This window comes from Sinocyclocheilus rhinocerous, unplaced genomic scaffold, assembly GCF_001515625.1.
Source record: "Sinocyclocheilus rhinocerous isolate Xijiao unplaced genomic scaffold, SAMN03320098_v1.1 scaffold189, whole genome shotgun sequence".
NCBI classification, from domain to species: Eukaryota; Metazoa; Chordata; class Actinopteri; order Cypriniformes; family Cyprinidae; genus Sinocyclocheilus; species Sinocyclocheilus rhinocerous.
This window is the reverse complement of record NW_015667354.1, coordinates 801,936-820,777: the sequence shown is the minus strand read 5'-3', so window position 1 is coordinate 820,777 and position 18,842 is coordinate 801,936. Positions and strand designations below refer to the sequence as shown.

General features: G+C 35.6%; 3 protein-coding genes across 7 annotated transcripts in view; 1 reads left to right on the top strand and 2 right to left on the bottom strand.

The window, feature by feature from the left end:
• Window positions 1-401, bottom strand: part of arhgdig (Rho GDP dissociation inhibitor (GDI) gamma) — a 39,810-nt gene extending 39,409 nt beyond the window's left edge. Inside the window, exon 1 of the mRNA XM_016545691.1 lies at window positions 335-401. The gene's annotated coding sequence lies outside the window, so the exon portion shown is untranslated. The remainder of the gene's footprint in view (window positions 1-334) is intronic.
• A 133-nt stretch (window positions 402-534) lies between these two features.
• On the top strand, window positions 535-5,072 carry LOC107733865 (retinal cone rhodopsin-sensitive cGMP 3',5'-cyclic phosphodiesterase subunit gamma-like). Of its 4 annotated transcripts, none has more exons than XM_016545693.1 (5): window positions 535-614; window positions 3,758-3,815; window positions 4,093-4,259; window positions 4,543-4,583; window positions 4,729-5,072. In XM_016545693.1, the coding sequence occupies exons 2-5, from the start codon at window positions 3,774-3,776 to the stop codon at window positions 4,803-4,805; spliced, it is 327 nt and encodes a 108-aa protein (XP_016401179.1). In that variant the 5' UTR covers window positions 535-614; window positions 3,758-3,773; the 3' UTR covers window positions 4,806-5,072. The 4 variants fall into 4 exon arrangements, with proteins under 4 accessions (XP_016401179.1, XP_016401181.1, XP_016401178.1 ...); XM_016545692.1 differs by lacking the exon at window positions 535-614 and adding an exon at window positions 631-862; XM_016545695.1 differs by lacking the exon at window positions 3,758-3,815.
• Window positions 5,073-8,780: 3,708 nt separating this feature from the next.
• LOC107733862 (H(+)/Cl(-) exchange transporter 7-like) overlaps window positions 8,781-18,842 on the bottom strand; it is a 15,808-nt gene continuing 5,746 nt past the window's right edge. For both annotated transcript variants that reach the window (XM_016545684.1, XM_016545685.1), the window contains 15 exons: window positions 18,525-18,589; window positions 18,297-18,413; window positions 18,038-18,092; window positions 17,855-17,915; window positions 16,103-16,244; window positions 15,877-15,970; window positions 13,610-13,782; window positions 13,401-13,452; window positions 13,106-13,233; window positions 12,823-12,908; window positions 11,542-11,674; window positions 11,385-11,444; window positions 11,118-11,294; window positions 10,684-10,764; window positions 8,781-9,646 (listed from right to left, as the gene is read on the bottom strand). In XM_016545684.1, coding sequence (XP_016401170.1) covers window positions 9,560-9,646; window positions 10,684-10,764; window positions 11,118-11,294; window positions 11,385-11,444; window positions 11,542-11,674; window positions 12,823-12,908; window positions 13,106-13,233; window positions 13,401-13,452; window positions 13,610-13,782; window positions 15,877-15,970; window positions 16,103-16,244; window positions 17,855-17,915; window positions 18,038-18,092; window positions 18,297-18,413; window positions 18,525-18,589 — 1,511 coding nt within the window. In that variant the 3' untranslated portion in view covers window positions 8,781-9,559. The remainder of the gene's footprint in view (window positions 9,647-10,683; window positions 10,765-11,117; window positions 11,295-11,384; window positions 11,445-11,541; window positions 11,675-12,822; window positions 12,909-13,105; window positions 13,234-13,400; window positions 13,453-13,609; window positions 13,783-15,876; window positions 15,971-16,102; window positions 16,245-17,854; window positions 17,916-18,037; window positions 18,093-18,296; window positions 18,414-18,524; window positions 18,590-18,842) is intronic.

The window sequence follows — 18,842 nt, the reverse complement described above, 5'->3', positions numbered from 1 at the left end:
CATACATACATACACACACACACACACACACACACACACATATATATATATATATAATTTTTGAATGAATTGAAATTTTAAGAATAAATCTGAGAAATCTGCAAGTTACTCCAAACCTCCTAGTTTAGTGATACCGTTTCAGAATTAATCAGAAAATGAAAACCATAAACATAAAGATAACATATATAGTCCTTACATTCTAAAAACAGTTTGACTGCGTTAAAATTTATTGTTTACATCTTTGCATCACATCTCTGCAGCGAAAGCTGTTTCTAACACTGCAAACAAAGTTAGAGAGTTACTAAAGTGATAAAGTAAAGTAAAAGTGTCTTACCGCCTAGTCTCGTTTTGCAGAACTGTAGATGCGGATGTTCAAGTGTGCTCAGATCATGTGTGTACCAGGAAATCGAGTTTACCAATCACAACTCAACGCCTCACACTAACACACAGCTGCTCTGACAAACACCACACAAGTGTACTTAAAATTGATTTACGGTTTGGGAAACATCGCCATTTATGTTTGTAGCTACTTGCAAATGAATGTCAAATTATTAATAATAGCAAAATTATGTATAATAAAATATAACAGGGTTCAAGTATCACAGGACGTATAAGTAAGTTTGACAGTGATCTCTGTTGTTGCACGTGTGCTGCAAAGCAAACAACTGCAACGTTAGCATCGTCAGTCTGATATTGTGTAATCAAACACATTTATCAAACTTTTCAGTACAACCGTGTGTCGTATCACTCGTATCAGGATATTAATGGCTGCGTGAAAACTCTTATGAAAATGAAGAAAGACCGAGCAGTGTCAGTGTAGTCCTGTGGTTTCTCCGTATTCCAGTGTGCAGCGTCTCAGCAGGTATCTGCACTACTGTCTATGAGCTCCTAAACATGCGTTCTGCACAAACTCATCTGCTAAAACGTATGACACGATCTTTGTTTCAACAAGTCTGTAAATTCCTCGGAAGTGCTTTTCGACGTTTCTTAGTTAAACCAATGCCTACACAAAACTGCAGTTGGAATCAGCTTCCACAAAAGATCAGATGTGCTAAAACATTAGCCACATTTAAATCCAGACTCAAAACTCGTATGTTTAGCTGTGCATTTAGTGAATGAGCACTGTGCTATGTCCGAACTGATTGCACTGTATTTTATGTAGCAGGTTATAATTTTTTTCTATTCTTAACTGTTTTAATTCATTTAAAATCAATTTTAGTTTATTTTAAGTTTTTATTTATTTATTTATTATTTTAATTCATGTTATGTAAAGCACTTTGAATTACCATTGTGTATGAAATGTGCTATATAAATAAACTTGCCTTGCCTTGCTGCAAACAACTGCGCTTTTACGCCGAAACGTTGAATGTTGACATGTTAAATGTTCCTTAAATGCAATTTTATAAAATGAATAAATATCTTAATATAAGACTAATATATCTACACTGTTAAATGTGAAGTTATAAATTATTAATTCAAATTATGCTAAACATTTGGCCTATAAATTTGAGACGCCCTTGTATGATGTTGTCAAGCATATTAAATCTGGACAAAATTGGTCAGTTATTGTATCAGATTTTGTTCGAGTAATAGGCCTGTACCTGGTATAGTAGCACTCATCATTTGTTTTGTTTTTTTGTATGGTAACATTTGTTCATTTTTATGCACTCTTTACATAAGTTGATTAGATAGATAGAGTTCTTTGTGTCCCTGGGTTGATCCTGGTATTGCTGGAGTTGCACTGCAGTAGAGCAGGGCTGAAGCGAGTTGAGGAATGCTGAAGAGTAGCCTATAGTTTAGCCCTAGGCCTCAGCTTTTATCCCTCAGCCATACCTGTTTTTTTTTTCCTCCAGAAAAGACTATGCTATTCCACCGGTTCTCACTCTTTTTGATTCCAAGGCCCTCCATTGTCCATGACGATATTCAAAGCCCTTCTGCACAATCCAGCTATGTTGCAGTGGTCAAAATTGTCTGAGTGAGACCTCAGATGCAGTTTCACCTGAGTGAGAAATATGATGTCAGTTTACATGTTGTAGATCTTCAATTTATTAACAGTTTGAAGCATTTTAATTAAGTTCGATTTAATATATAAGTAGTCTTGTGAATTTGCTGAGGACCCTGGTTGAGAATTACTGTGCTTTACTGAGCATCAGACTAGTTTAGTGTGTCAGCTTTTAAGAATCTTGCTACCCCCTTCTGTTTAAAAATTGAATTACTTTTTCACCACCCCGCTCTTTAGTGTTTGATGTCTGTTTGCATTATTGTATCTTTTTTATAACATTGTTTATGTGTATTTATAAAGGCTTATGTATAATGTCTAACTGCTGCTGCTACTACTAATAATAATTCTTACTCTCTTAAATTATATTTAACAGTAACTTAAACAGAACACTTAAAAACAATTAGGCACTAATTTGAGACCAAGGTAAGTTATGCTTTATCACTTTTATGCCATTGCCACAGAAGACTCTCTGCAATTCTCTGAACCACACTTTAGGAGCTCTGTGAGATTATAGTCAATCCACGCCTGCAGGGAATGGTGGGTAGGCCTAATTCAGAGTGAAGTTAACTTTCAAAGAGACCGCTGTGAACGGGAGATGGAGGGCTTTGAGCTCTCTATTTCTTTGAACTGTCTTTAAAAGGCAGTCCTTTTTATTGTTGTATCAGCTCATATGTAATCCGTAAAGGCTGCCTGACGATATTTTACCTGTTGGACTGAATTCCTCTTCTCTTAGAGAAGCAGGTGTTCTTTATCAAATGTATTAACGCTCTCAGCCACATGTCACTCATATCCCAGAACTACATTTGACATCTGTCTCTGTGTGACATGATCTTCTTTAATGGTGCTCAAACCCCAACATCAATCACAATCTCTATGTCAGGGACTTAACTTTAAGTAGGCCTACATTAGTGCGTAGCATAGATTAGGCCTAAGCCATGCTGAACGTCATTGGTCTATATGAAGTGCAGATAATACTGTTGTCTTTTTCACTTTAATGTTGACATGCTGTGTGTTTAATGCTGCAGGGACACAGTCACCATTTCAAAATTAATGAGTTATATATATATATATATATATATATATATTTATATTTGATTGGATAGATAGATGATAGATAGATAGATAGTTTATTCAACTTTCTTCATTATTTACTAAGGAAAGTCAGTGAATGATGATGTTTGATATGGTGACCATGCATCCTGGCAAGGATTTTTACATTGCCTAAAATGTCAAGGTTTTGGCTTTGTTTTCCTATTCACATGCTTTCTGCAGTCTTCATACATTATACTGTATGCACACGTATTGCTATGTACTGCTTTGGCTGTTCTCTGTAGATCCCACCTTCTCCCATGCCACGATTGGTGGATTATGTACAATGTCAGCACACTAATGGTTAAACTACTTTTCAATCATTACTTTCAGCAAGTATGAAAAAGAAATAAGAAAAATGCCAAAACCTAGACCTTTTGAGCAATTTAGAAATCCTAGCCAGGACAAAGATGATGTAAGGTCATCCAATGTTTACAGATGTCTGAAAGTTCTTTGAAATTTGAAATCATTTTTGAGTGAAATTGCTGTTGATGGCAATTCAATGAATGAAAATGTTTGCAAAAATCTAGAAGATTCTTTGAAGCACATGTTTCTTGCAAAGGAGCTTATATAGCCATCCAGGGTTGATCTAATGTCATTATCAAAGTTGTTGACCGCTTGGATGCTTGTGAGTGCAGATTTTGTCTTCATTCATTTCCTCTGCAGATGCCATGAATGAAGCATGTTCTATCTAATCCATGACAGACTCTCCAGGTGTACTGATGTGAGTTGACCATTCAAAAAGATTTCTCAATGAAGGCCGGTTTGTGTTTTCAGAATCCAATGAGTGTTCTTGGCCCTTTGCCTGAGTTAACCTGCAGCAGATTGCTGCTGTGCCACTGCGCCAATCTGTCAGGCTTTGCTGTTGACCCATTGACGCAAACATGGGCCAGCCTGAGTGTATTTAAGCTGGCTTTCCTCGACCGCAAGAAGAGAGATTGACGTTGAACGAGAAGTTGTTGAGTCCCCAAGAACCTGTTATTTTTTTTAATCTGATACAGACGGTGTACGGGATGAGCTCGGGAAATAGCTGCGACAGTCTCAGCGACTCACCTATAAGCCCGATAAGAGTGGTGGGACCAACAGCACCCAGAAGAGGACCACCTAAATTCAAACAGAGAATGACAAGGCAATTCAAAAGCAAACCTCCCAAGAAGGGAGTCAAAGGGTGAGTAGATGACATTCAAATCTGCTTGATATCTCTATACATTTTTTTTTTAAAGTAAAGGCATTTTTGGTTCCATGAAGAACCTTCATCCATGGAATCTTTCCATTTTATAAAAGATTGTTTATAGTGGTTCTTCACATTAAGAGAAAAAGGGTTCTTTTAAGAACTGTTCACTGAAAGGTTCTTTGGGGAACCAAAATGGTTCTTCTATGGAGGAGCCATTTTTTTAAAGAGTGTATTGGGAATTAACCTTTTTTTTCAATTTCTTCTCTTCTTTAATTAGATTTGGAGATGAGATCCCAGGAATGGATGGTCTTGGGACTGGTGAGAACAACTCTTGGAACATTGCTTATGTATTTATCAAATTACTGTGTTGTGTTATATGCTAAACCCACTACTCTTGCAAACTGATTTTTCTCACTGTCTGGCTCATTGCCGTGCTTCATCTGCCAACTTCTTTCATGCACAGACTTCACCGTGGTGTGTCCGTGGGAAGCCTTTAGCCATCTGGAGTTGCACGAGCTCGCCCAGTATGGTATTATTTGAACTGGACAACTGGAAGATGTGTCACCTGGACTTGTTTAGTGGACTAGACTAGTTCCACCTCTGGATCCCAAATGAGGGATGCTGCAAATGGACACTTGCACCATTGCCTTGAAACAGTTGTATAAACGCCAAACCACCAGCCTATGAATGCACAATACATAATGTAGTGACTAGGAGGAATTAGGTTTATGAAGGTTTATAGCAGGGATGCCCAAACTCGGTCCTGGAGGGCCTGTGTCCTGCAGAGTTTAGCTCCAACCCCAATTAAACACACCTGAATCAGCTAATCAAGCTCTTACTAGACATACTAAAAACTTAACGGCAGGTGTGTTGAAGCAAGTTGGATCTAAACTCTGCAGGACACTGGCCCTCCAGGACCAAGTTTGGGCAGCCCAAGGATGATATAAAGTTGTGGAATGTGGAGCAATGTGGAATTTGATTCCAGTCTGTTTGCGTTCTTTTCTACAGCACATAACCAAAATACTTATTTTCAATATCTATGAACTTTTTATTTGTGCTAATTCTATACTTTTTAGTAAATGTTTTCTGAGAGGAGAGGCCTTATTAGCTGTGTAAATCACTTTCACACATCTGTTGTATGATGTCTTAGAATTTCTTCTGCTGTTAGCAAATGTGGCTTAAATGAAATAGACCTTAAGCTGTTGTTAAATATGTTCAAATAAATATTTGATGTAGACATGGTATTTTCCTCAAGTATTTGAAACATGAACAAGAAATATGTACAATAGCTGCAAAAAAAATCTTTCCTCAAATGAATCTTTCTGAATAAAATATCTTTTAAATGATTAGTTGTCCACAATAACTGTTCTGCTGCTCAAATTGCTTTCTCCTAATTACTTTAGTAAACAGCCTCTTTTCTATTTTTTCTAAATTATTAGTGCTGTCAAACGATTAATCGCGATTAATCGCATTCAAAATTGACATAAAAGAAAAATCGAAAATTTTGACACATACAATGTATTTTTGGCTATTGCTACAAATATACCCCAGCGACTTAAGACTGGTTTTGTGCTCCAGGGTCACATATATAAATACACACACATGCATGTATATATTTCAGAAAAATATGTTATGCTTATATATTATATTAATTTATAATATAAATTATATTAATTTAAATATAGCCATGTAAATACATGTAAATATTTTCAAAATATATACTGTATGTGTGTGCATTTATATGTACATAATAAATATACACAGAACACACATATATTATGCAAACAAAAACTTTTATTTTGAATGCGATTAATCGCGATTAATCGTTTGACAGCACTATAAATTACTTATTCATACACACTAACAGGGTAATACATAATCAGTAAGTTACATTTGTTATGCGTTACAACTGAAAGAATGAGCTTGTCAACATTTTTCTCAAACTAAAGGATCATAAAAGTATGTATTTTTTAGATCTAAGCATATGTAGGCCGATACAATTTACATTTAGTCATTTCGCATTTGAATTTAATGCGAGCAGCTACTGGTAGCCAGTGCAAATGGATGAACAGAGGTGTGACGTGTTCTTTTCGGCTCATTAAAGATTAACCTTGCAGCAGCATTTTGGATTAGTTGTAGAGGTTTGATAGAAGTGGCTGGAAGACCTGCCAAGAGAGCATTGCAATAGTCCAGCCTCGACAGAACAAGAGTCAAAATTTAATTTAAAATGAAGTTAAAAATTTAACAGCGTTTTCAAACACGCCAGTAACCCCAAAAGTTAGATTAGTTGTACTAAATGTGCAATTGCGAATCGATTTAGGATAGTTGATGGTTCACTAAATGTGGGTTGCTTTGACGAGCATCAACCGATTGCACCAGACAATTACTGACAGCAGGATCGGAGTGAGGCAACCAAAATTATGAACTGAAGAATACACCACATACAAATTAAAAAGTCTATTAATCGAAATGATGAATATCAGACGACAGTATTGATTATGTTCTTCTATGAAATATTACACCGCTGTATAAAACATTGACCTTGTCTTTTTTATCCTATAAGAATAATCAGGGAGTAAAAACAATATGTAAACTAGAGCACTGGCACAGTTACCGAATGCTCTAGAGCAGCTGATGCCAGACAGATGTATTTTGGCACCTATCGATTTGAGAGGATTAAGGAAAGGAGAGTTGAGACTTGCTCTAAATGGATTAGGACTCACTGATCTTAACCCTCAGGCAGCTGCACTGCAGATGGGCATATTTAATGCTCTTCGCTCAATTATTTATTTAGTTAGTTAGTAATGGAGCAAGATCCAATTAAAATAAATGTATATAGATGATTACAGTTTAATACTCTTTAAGCACTTGTACCATAGGTAAAAAGCATTTGCCAGTCCATAATAAAACACTAACAAGACGACCTTATACTCACCCATGATTCAGCAGTATTCAAATATATTTACATAATCATAAATTATACAATTATGTAAATATTTTTTCTTTAAATTATTATAAATCCATATGTGATACTGTTTAATTACTTAGCAGTCTCTCCTGAGATATACTACATAGAGGCTGATTGTTCACAAGATATGTCTCACTGTGTGTATAAAACATGTTTAGCTGCATATAACGGTGTTGATTATAATAAACAGGGTGGATCGTCATGGGATTCATACTTGAAAATGTCCGTGAGATATTTGCCAGTCCATAATAAAACACTAACAAGACCTTATACTCACCCATGATTCAGCAGTATTCAAATATATTTACATAATCATAAATTATACAATTATGTAAATATTTTTTCTTTAAATTATTATAAATCCATATGTGATACTGTTTAATTACTTGGCAGTCTCTCCTGAGATATACTACATAGAGGCTGATTGTTCACAAGATATGTCTCACTGTGTGGATAAAACATGTTTAGCTGCATATAACGGTGTTGATTATAATAAACAGGGTGGATCGTCATGGGATTCATACTTGAAAATGTCTGTGAGATCCTTGTAGCATTAGTCATAGAATTCCTTTTTACACGTTCACACCTTACACCATTTTGTTTTCAGATAGCTCACAAGAATGTACCATTGTAGTATAAAGACGAATATGCCAAGTACAGCTTAGTCATGTAGTGTTGTGTTGCCTTAGCAAATTTAAACATGGGCTAAGTTTCCTGAAGCACTTCATAGAACGTCAGTCACATAATGCACGTTTCTCAGAATCACCATCTAAGTTAAGTGAAAACATGTATAGCCAAAGCCTTAGCCTGCTTATAAATTCATCGATTGAAACAAAATTGGGGACTTATAATCCACGTTTACTAGCTTTGAAGCCATCTTTATGATAGTAGACTCAAAAAGGTTGGCAATGAACTTTTAACAGATATACACATTAAAGAAATGCATGTTCGAACCAAAAATATTGCCCGTTCTTGAACTGCACAGATGTTTATCCAAATACGATCACGATCATCTGAGAGAGACACTAAAGAGGAATTCATTCGTTGATTCATAGCTTTATTAGTTCACAAAGTTGTTCAAATGGTTATAAAACTCTTATTTTTTACTTCAAATCAACAACCATATAAAAAGTAGAGATCAGCATAGAGAAAAATCATTAATCAATAAACACAAATAATGTTGGCTTTAAACAATGAAGCATAGAGTCAAACTTTATAGCACACAAACAAACCAGGATGTCGTGTTAATACGCTTCATCTGATGTTCAGTTAAATAATGTTTGTTGCAATCACCGCTTGGCAATTATTTTAGCATAATCATCTTTCACTGCTCAATACTGTGATTTATATGTTCATTTTCAAGTATAGATTTTCACAGAAAACAAATGCAGCTCGAGGCAGAAAATTCACATTGTGTATAGACACGAACTACCCTCTCGAAATGTACTTCATAAAACCTCTAGCTATAGTTTTAAACTCGTACCAAAACTTGCCAGTGCCAAGAGGCTTGTGAAAAATAGGATTTATGCATTTAATTTTAGGGCCTGATCCACCCTAACAGATTTAATACCAATTAAATTGATAAATGAAGACAGAAACATTTAAAAATCCTAAAACGGCATTAGGTAAACAAAAATGTAATTAACCATATTTGCATATCTGTAACAATATAATATGTAGTAATCTGTATGAAGTGCACATCACCAACAGGTTTCTTAATGAGAAGAACCTATTTTATTCCATATCAGCAAACTTGCTTGAATTGTCCTGCATATTTATAATGAATAGCTTACTTTGAGCTAACAACACTAGAACCTGTTAAGCATTAGCAAGTAAGTATTCAAAACCACAGCCTTGCTGAAAATGAAAAATAAAAAACGCATACTGACACATTGTTATGTCAATATACATTATCACTGGCATGGCAATACACAGGGATGTACACATCTCAAATGATAACTAGCCATGATAAACATGGAAGGTGACACAAAATGTTGCTTTTGGAGAGGCACGAAAAGTGAGGGCTCCTGAAAAGCTCATCTACTCTAAAATATTATAATTGTAATAAATAAACAGTCTCATTGTGCAAAACTAACATAATGTGCTCATCCGCTGTATTTCTACAGGCAAAAATAAACACATAACTAATGGTGTAATAAAGGAGCAAAAATGTATTTTTCAAATAATCAAGCCCTTAAAATACTGAACGTCAGACAACTTGTGCATGTTGCAGGTTTGTGTTTGGCATCTTTGACATGAGAGAGACTCTGACCAGCCCCTGAGTTGGTGCTCTGAAGGCAGGGTCCAGGGTGAACATGATGACCAATCATGTCTGAGCCAGGTGAAGCTCCTCCAGACCATCTTTACCCAAATGATAGCGGGCTAGATCCTTCCTGGTTACCAGTCCCACAACCTTCACAGAATTATAAACTGATAACATTACTGTGGATGAATGATATTTGGAACGATATACGGTCAATTATGACTGATACAATAAGCTGTTAATTATTTTGATGCTATTGCAGACAACCGGTGTATAAACTGGTCAATATACAAATTTTATATTATTTCCTCTATAATATTATATTTCCTCTATATAAAGAAATGATTGTGAAAGAAATTAATAATAATAAAACATGATTTTTATAGCACTTTTCATAAATAAAAGCTCAAGTGCAATACAACAGGCATAAAAATAAAAACACAACACTGACAATGTGATTTCACACAGTATTAATATCAATACATTTAAATCAATATACTCAAAAGCAACTTTAAAAATATATGACTTGACTTGCCTTAAAAAAAAATATTAATGCTTGAAGCCTGTCTAACTTTAATAGGTAGACAATTACAGTTTTAGATTAAAAAATAAATAAATGAATAAAATTGATTAAATAAAAATAAAACAAATCGAATTAATTAATTATATTTAAGTAAACAATCATTTAAATGCTGTAAGTAAATTTAGGAATGCCACCATTAAATGTGCGGTAGAAAAAAATAAATATTCTAAAGATTTGACAGTTTTATTAATTAAATTAGTCGTTTTTTTAAAGAGTCATTTTAAAGTGTTAGATGACGGAAAGGTAATCTAAATGTAAAACTAGAGGAAATGAACATGCAAAATTAAATATCCAATACTGATCATCAATGACACAGAAATGGCACGTCCTAAGGAAAGCTCATTGTGGGACTGGCTCGTAGTGGCTGAAATTCTGCACCAAGGCTGAATTTCGGGAAAGAGACTTCAGATACAGTACTAGGGACCACTTAGGCCTATATAAAAGCATCCAAAAAGCAGCATGTCATGGGACCTTTAAACAAAAACAACAAAAAAAACTCTAATATCAGCCAATAACGATTAATAGTATAGTGCTACTATTTTGTGCATCTCTAAAGATGAGCTGTAAGTTAAAAGTAGTAACTGAACCACAATAAAACACTTACCCTGTTTTCATTATCAACCACCACCAGATGTCTCAGTCCTAGCGCCCGAAACAATTTAAACACACGGGGGAGTGAAGTCTCCTGAAATCAAATATCAAAGACTAGACAGTTATTACTGCAGATGACTGAAGCACATGACAACTGAAATACACTTCCTGATGCCATTTTTTACAGTTCATCTGTAAATGTCATGCAAGTTATTTCAATTGGGTGTGGCAGTGGCGTTCTATTTAAAGCTCTGGCTCTGCATAATTCCAGGTATGATAGCTGAAAACTGGAGAGCTTCCAGTATCAGTATCAATGTATTTAACTTCCTACGCCATTGTTATGGCATTATAAATTTCACATAAACTTTCCCAAATGGCATGTAAATACAAAAATACCATCAGTAGGCGACTGCTGGCCAGAATATGCTACCATGTAAGTTAACTGACCTGAGGCACAGTGTATGGGGTCGGGTTCATGAACTCGGTGAGGTCCATCATGCACTCCCTCTCGTCCTGAGAGACGTGGATGGACTGGATGGGGGGGAAACGCGGATATGCATCTCTGAAGTCCTTCAGCTGTAGCTTCCTGTGGCTGAGACGTGAAGACGCCCTTTCCACAAACACCTGAGACACAGACAGAGGGCCGAACTTAGAATTTGTTGTAGTAACAAGGATTAAAGTCCAACCGAAGTCTCATAAGTTAGTTTTTCAGACCTTATGTTTGAGAAGAACAATGAGCTGAGAGCGAAGAATAAGTCCGCAGATTTTTCCTGGCTGTGAAAAGACGACAAGCAAGTCTAGTTTTTATTAAAACTGAACTATACTTGTAGGAATGACAGGATCTGAGGTTGTGTTTTCATGGTTATGTCACCTCGTCGTTCTCAGTAGTATGAGCGACCACTGGGAAGCCGTTGTGATTGGTGGATGTGTTGCTAAGAACGTCCACAATTCTCCCGACTTTCTCCACTCTGTTGAAGCAGGTGACTGGAGAGCTCATGACCTCTCTGTGGTGAAAACATCAACACACAAATGACTTCATGATACTTCACCAGGGTTTTTTAGAATTATTTAACATTGTGAAACGTATTAATATTTTGAATGAACTTTTACTCAGTAATGTAACTCAGTTTGTGCTTTTTGATTTTTTTTTTGTTTCAATTTATAAAAATGTACATAGTTATTTTACTTCAACTATTTCAGTTAACTTATTTCATTTCAGTTAGTTGCCAAGGCAACAATTATAATTCTCTTTCAATTTATCATTTTGTTTCTTATGTTTTTCATCTAATATTACATTTTATTTTATTTCAATTAATGAAAACAATTTTAATAATAATTGTAGTTTTGGTGAACTACAACAAATTTGTACTACACTATTGGTTGACTAATATATTTCTGCTTTGCTGATACAAGTTGGAAGCGGGACTTTTATTTTGATAGCACTGAGAATGCCTTTGCTCAGACTCACAGGAGCACTCATTCTCCATCTTCATTAGTTTATGGTCTTCTTCAGTTCTGTCTAATAATTGAAAGGTAAATACTATAATACTTTTTACATATACTGTCAACATTCAGTAAATACACACTCTTTGAATATCTAATAAACATAATGCCACATATTTTTGCAAACACTATAACAGCATTACAGAATCAACAAGTTCCTATCTAAAGTATAAATCCGTTCATTTTACAGATTAATTTTTTTCAAGTTCAAATTATTTTTTAAAAATTTCAAATAAAAAAATTCATTTTTTTTAATGTAAAAAAAATAAATAAAAACAAAACAAATTTAGATTTTTAATGCACGTGTTATCTAGTAACTTTAAATTAAATACTGTGATATTACTTAGTACTTTATATCAGCCATTAGCTACCCTGCTCTGTGAAATATCAGCATGAGCCATCAGAGAATCCATATTGGTCAACCACAACACTACACCTAAAAACCTTCATCTGACTGAAATTCTGCTTTATTTAATATATTATATGTAACATTTATATTCTTTTTGTTCTCTCTCCTCAGACAGGAGTTATGATTGTATGTAAGTGTAATGTTGCATGGTTGTGTGAATTACCTGGAAGCTCAGACTGAGAGTCAGTACTGAGAAGTTCAAAGCATCATATGACATGTAATGCTGGAGGGTGTGGTTACCTGGCCGTCAGCCAATGAGAAGTAGGAGGAGCCTCCCAATGGAGGAAAGGAACACTCTGCAGCTTAATATGGACGTCATACAGGCCCTATAAACAACAAAAACCAGTCAGACAAACGCACACATGTGCTTCATGCTCTAATAACACAAAACACAAATGACATGCATGCATGACTAATGCTTCAAGACACCCTTAAAAAAAACCACAGACCAAAAACTCCTAGAAAAACAAATCACCAGCTCTCAGGAGACAAAAACAGTCATGCCAGGTATTTTGCTTCTCACCTCTATAAAGTAATCCCCCACAATCTTGGCAGTCATCAGCACAAGCATGATGGGAAAGCCATAGGTCACGCTCCCGGTGGCTTCTACCAGGATTACAGTGAGACTGAGGGTCATTCTTACAATGCCACCTGTCAGATTAACACAACAAAACCATACTTGTTATTGCTGACATGTACTTCCTTCACGGAAATGCAGTTAGGAGAACAATTATAAACCATAAGACAGCATTCCTGCTGCATTTTCTTAAAGAGCATCTAGTTGACTCTAACATCACGCTAAAACATCAATAACTCACCAAGCTGGGCCGCAGCACCTATTAGAGCATATTTCCCAGGATCCGCCCAAATCTATCAGTTTAAGAAAACATGTCAACAGCACAGTACGGCTAATCTTTCTTCATTAAGCTTTATTTTTCTCAGATTTGTTGTTAAAGATTAATTTAAAATGTAGGTGGAATTAAAAAAAAAAGTTGTTGGAAGCAGAGAAGAAGAAAGCTGCACTTACTGATTGGCTGGAAGTAATGGTAGACAGAAGGATCCCAAATAGTCGTCCCCAGGCTGCTCCAATGAGCAGAGACGGGATGAACACTCCTGCCGACACAGTCAGACCATACGTCCAGACAGCCAGGACGAAATAGGCCAGAGTGAAGACCCCCAAAGTCAAGGGGTTGTAAGATCCTGAGCGAGAGATATTCCCAGTAAAATTACATTATTAAAAACAAAAATAGATTGTAGTCGCCTGCAAAAATGTTGGGCAGCCTGGTTAGAAGGTATGGCTTTAGACTGGGACTGAAGTCTTAATAATAGGCTGTCCAGTTATAGCCCATTTACGAGGTATACAGTAATAAGATTTATAAAATCGTATTACTTCTTCAAGTCCCGCTCTCCTTGGTTAGATTCAAGTATTAATATTATAATGTTTTCATTATGTTGTCATTATTTTATTACATATTTTAATTTAATTTATTTTATATGTATATAAAATATATTTAAATATTTATATACACTGCCATTCAAAAGTTTAGGATCAGCAAGATTTTTTATGTTTTTTAAAGAAATGTCTTATGCTCATCAAGGCTGTATCTATTTGATCAAAAATACAGAAAAAAAAACAAATTTTGTGAAACATTATTGCAATTTAAAAGAACTTTTTTTTTAATAGTTTTCTTAATATACTTTAAAATATAATGTATTACTGTGAAGCAAAGCTGAATTTTCAGTATCATTAGTGCAGCATCATCTTCAGTGTCACATCATCCTTCAGAAATTATTCTAATATGCTGATTTATTATCAATGTTGGAAACTGTTGTGCTGCTTAATATTTTTTGGGACCTGTGATACTTTTTTCAGGATTCTTTGATAAATAAAAAGTTAAAAAGAACAGTGTTTATTCCAAATAGGCATTTACACTACTATTCAAAAGTTTGGAGTCAGTACATTTTTTTTAATTTTTTTTTAAGAAATTTATCATTTTATTCAGCAAGGATGTGTTGAACAGATAAGAAAAGTAATAGTTAAGACCTATATTGTTTGAAAAGATTTCTATTTTGAATAAATGCTGTTCTTTTTAACTTTTTATTCATCGAAGAAAAATGTATCACAGGGTCCAAAAAAATATTAAGCAGCACAACAGTTTCCAGCACTGATAATAAATCAGCATATTAGAATGATTTCTGAAGGATGATGTGACACTGAAGACTGGAGTAATGGAGCACGTGTCTCGTGTCACACGTGATACAGCATTCTAAAAATCCGTCGCTCAAGTTAAAACAAATAAACCTTGAGACCTTGCGTTTTCCCCCATTCCACTGCATCTTGCATTTTTCAATGCAAAAACAAATTCTATGTGAATGGCCCCTAATATGTGAAGCTAAAACACAGTTGGAGAATTAACTTATTTGAAAGTATCTTCTACATGCCCTAAATGAATGTAAAAGGCATCCATATAAATCCCTGCACAATCTGTAGTAAGGTAAACATCCGTTCCCTTTCAGTCGGTCACTTTCGACATCACGTCGGTCACCGATGAATTGGGACGTGACGTCTCTGTTACCTCCTTCAGGGAACGAGGGTTACACAAGTAACCGAGACTTTTTTTTATCATACTATTAGGCTGAAGACACACGGGGCAACTTTTTGAGCAATTCTGCTGGGCAACATTTTTTAAGCAATGTTGCTTGGGCACTTTCCCATTGAAAATGGGTAACAAATTTCTATCTGGATATTTTAGATCGGTTGCCATTGATGGCAACATTGCTCAAAAAGATCATCAGCCTTAAGCATTCCAGCTATAGGGGGCAGTATAGTTGCCACTAGCAGAGACATAATATCAAAACCATACAAATTATATAAAGTAAGTGTAATATTAATCATTAAAAAAAAATCATATAATTCTGATTTTAGGAAATAATATAATCATATAACATTCTAACTTTTTAAACAATTCAACAATTTAAAGAACAAAAATGGTCATGATAAACTTGTTATTTGTGTCCAGTGGCTGTGTACAGACTGTTGTGCACTCACTGCACTCTGGGAAAGCAATCAAAGATGGCTTCTCTCCAGAGCGTAGGAAGATTTTAGCTGCCTGACAGCTGGCCTGCTTCCAGCTTGTAACTCTAAATCTCACACAGGCTAAAAAACATGCAGACACACCACATAACAACTGAAGAAGTGTTCGAAGGCTTGATGTTTCGATTGCAAGTTTGATAAGATGTCCACACATATTCCCAAACCCGTCCACACCCAACCACACCCTCATTGAGACACACCTGGAGGGTTGTGGAACAGACTCCTCACACTCCGCTCAGGGGTGTTGAAGAAGGCGGTGGCCATGGAATTATATTCACCATCAGCACAGAAGAGCTGTAAATAAACGATATAACAAATCACGCTTCTGTTTGGCATTGCTGAATACATTTCTGATCAAAGATCAGTTCAGCTTAGCAATTTATGATTTAAGGAAACATCTTGACAGCCCAGTAAGTATATAAACACCTGTAGGGAATATTCCTCAGTGTTGTCCTGTCCCAACGGCTGGCAGTCATTGGAGAAATAGATCATAGCAAAGGAAACTGTAGCGGTCACCGCGGCAACCAGCATAGCCTCCATCACCTGCAGGCACGGCCGGTGGATGTACCTGAGAGAGACAGCGAGAGAGAGAGAGACAGAGACAGAGACAGAGACAGAGACAGAGGGAGAGAGAGACAGACAGACAGACAGACAGACAGACAGAAAGAAAGAAAGAAAGAAGCAGCACAAAATGTAAAAATTACATACAGATTTTTTTTAATGTTTTTAAAAGTTGGCTTTTATGCTCACCAAGGCTGCATTTATTTGAGGGGAAAAAAACAGCAATATTCTAAAATATAATCATAATTTAAAATATAAAAATAAAAATTAAAAATTTTTTTTTTCATTTTCATATATTTCAAAATATAATTTATTCCTGTGGTGCAAAGCTGAATTTTCTGCATCATTACTCTGGTCTTCAGTGTCACATGATCCTTCAGAAATCATTCTAATATGATGATTTGCTGCTCAAGTAACATTCCTAATTACTATAAATGTCGAAAACAGTTTTGCTGCTTAATATTTTTCTGGAAACATTATATTTTTCAGGATTCCTTGAGGAATAGATAGTTCAGGAGAACATATTTACATGAAATAGAGATATTTTGTAAGTTTGTCTTTGTTGTCACTTTGATTAATTTCTTTATAAGCGCTTTCATCCAGAGCGTTTCTCACATGTTCCGCCATGTGCTTCTCCTCCGCGCTTGTTTACATCAGAGTGAGCACACATCTTTCACGCAGCATACAGCGGTGTTGTGCATTTTGACCAGTTGATGGGAAAAGTATTCTTAAAATGCATTCAAAATTCGGAATAATTTGTAATATATAATTATTCACGGTATTTAGAAGTGCCCACGATAACAATATCGTGCATATTCATTACCGTGATATATCGCATTACCGAATACCGGCACAAGTCTATACTCAATACTACTTTTTCAAAAGGTTATTTTGTGTTTTCAGTATCATCTCATTCTCGCTTTCTATTAAACGCCTTACAACTTTAGCAACTCTCTTCCTTTACTTGTTGGCCTCACTTCATAGTTTTCAGTCATGTGACTGGCTCTAAGACCTGGAGGGCAAAACATCCATAGAGCTGCAGCACAAGCCTGTCAATTTTCCATCTGTTTCCAATCCACAAATATTTAGATCACCTCTCAAAAGAATAAAACAAAGATATGTGAAAACACATTTTCTATGGGAAACTTTGTGCACTGCATTTATATTCTGGGTTCATCTGCTTGCCCGTACAAAGTATGCATCATCAATCAAAGTTTGCCTTTTAATATCAGTGTCTTACTACATTACTACTTAATGCAATCCTCGTAAAAATAACTGGTGGCCTTGTTTTGCCCTCCAGGTGGGCATTCCTGTAAGGGTGTGACGTCACGTGAAAACTATGAATTTGGCGTGTGGGCGTAACCCAGAAAATTGTCACATGACGTGATTGATGTGTAAAAGTCTTCAGACACATTCCTTTGGCTTTTGCTTAGTAAAACACCCAGTAATACACCCAAATTGTGACAAAATATACCCATTTGACCAATAATTTAGCAAACTCAAGTTTTTGCAGCAACTGTAACCTATTGTCAAATTGCTGCAAAAAAAAAAAAAAACTATTAAAATGGCCAAAATACACACTAGATGCACTGCATATTCAATAGCTTGCAATCCTACCTTATTCTGAAAATTGTTAGCCAATAATTGATGACATTGAACAGTGCTCCAAGCACCCCTCCTGGAAAATGAAAGGAAAAAAAAAGAGGAATGATTCAAAAGGTATATACTTTCACTTTCACTTTAATTTTGTAAAAAAAAATTATAATATTTTATGCATGGACAAAGTGGCGTTCCCCTCACCTAAAGCTCCCATGATAATGAAGAGAGGAATTTCATATAAATTATACTGTACACTCTAAAAGAAAAAAAAAAACCCATCAAATTCAGTTCAGGAATGTTCTGATGTTTTTTTCTTTCTTGTGATATTCTAGACAGCTTCAAGGGTCAGTTCCACTTCAACAGATTTTCCTTTTAAATTTCAGTACTGAGTTTAAAACTTTGGCAGCTAAAAAAGGGAAAGAGTGTCAGAGTAACTGAAAGAGATAGAAACAGAACTTACATCACTGTCAAAACGGCCAAAGTTAATGAGACCGGGGCTGGACAGTTCTCCGGGCTTCCCATGGTAAATACTCAGGAAAAAGTTCAGTGTGAAGGTGGAGATCATTGAAGCAAAGAACTAGATCAAAAACAAAGCAGGATGAGGGGTTCAAACGGTTGAACTTTAAAACGAACTGAAACAGACAGTGCTCTTTAATGAGAAGCCAAACTCTTATTCACAATCACTCACAATTCTCCACGTCAACATCTGGTTCCAGAAAGACGCGCCTTCCTCTAAACTGAACAGAACCCCACCTGTGCCAAAAAACACAATGAGTCAAAGATGATCCTGGACAATCTTATCCAAGAACCATTTCAGGGAAGTTTTTATTCAGAGGACCAAATGATGGATTTTCACTCATAGCCATACTCTGTAGTGTATCAGGTACTTTAATGTGCTTTAAAGGGGTCATATGATGCAATTTCAATTTTTCCTTTCTCTTTGGGGTGTTACAAGCTCTTGGTGCATAAAGAAGATCTGTACAGTTGCAAAGACTAAAGTCTCAAA

Coding starts and splice junctions, on each gene's coding strand:
- LOC107733865 (XM_016545693.1), top strand. CDS start 3,774: ATGTTCTATCTAATCCATGACAGACTCTCCAGGTGTACTGAT. Junction 3,816..4,092: donor GACTCTCCAGGTGTACTGAT/GTGAGTTGACCA, acceptor AATCTGATACAG/ACGGTGTACGGGATGAGCTC. Junction 4,584..4,728: donor AATGGATGGTCTTGGGACTG/GTGAGAACAACT, acceptor TTTCATGCACAG/ACTTCACCGTGGTGTGTCCG.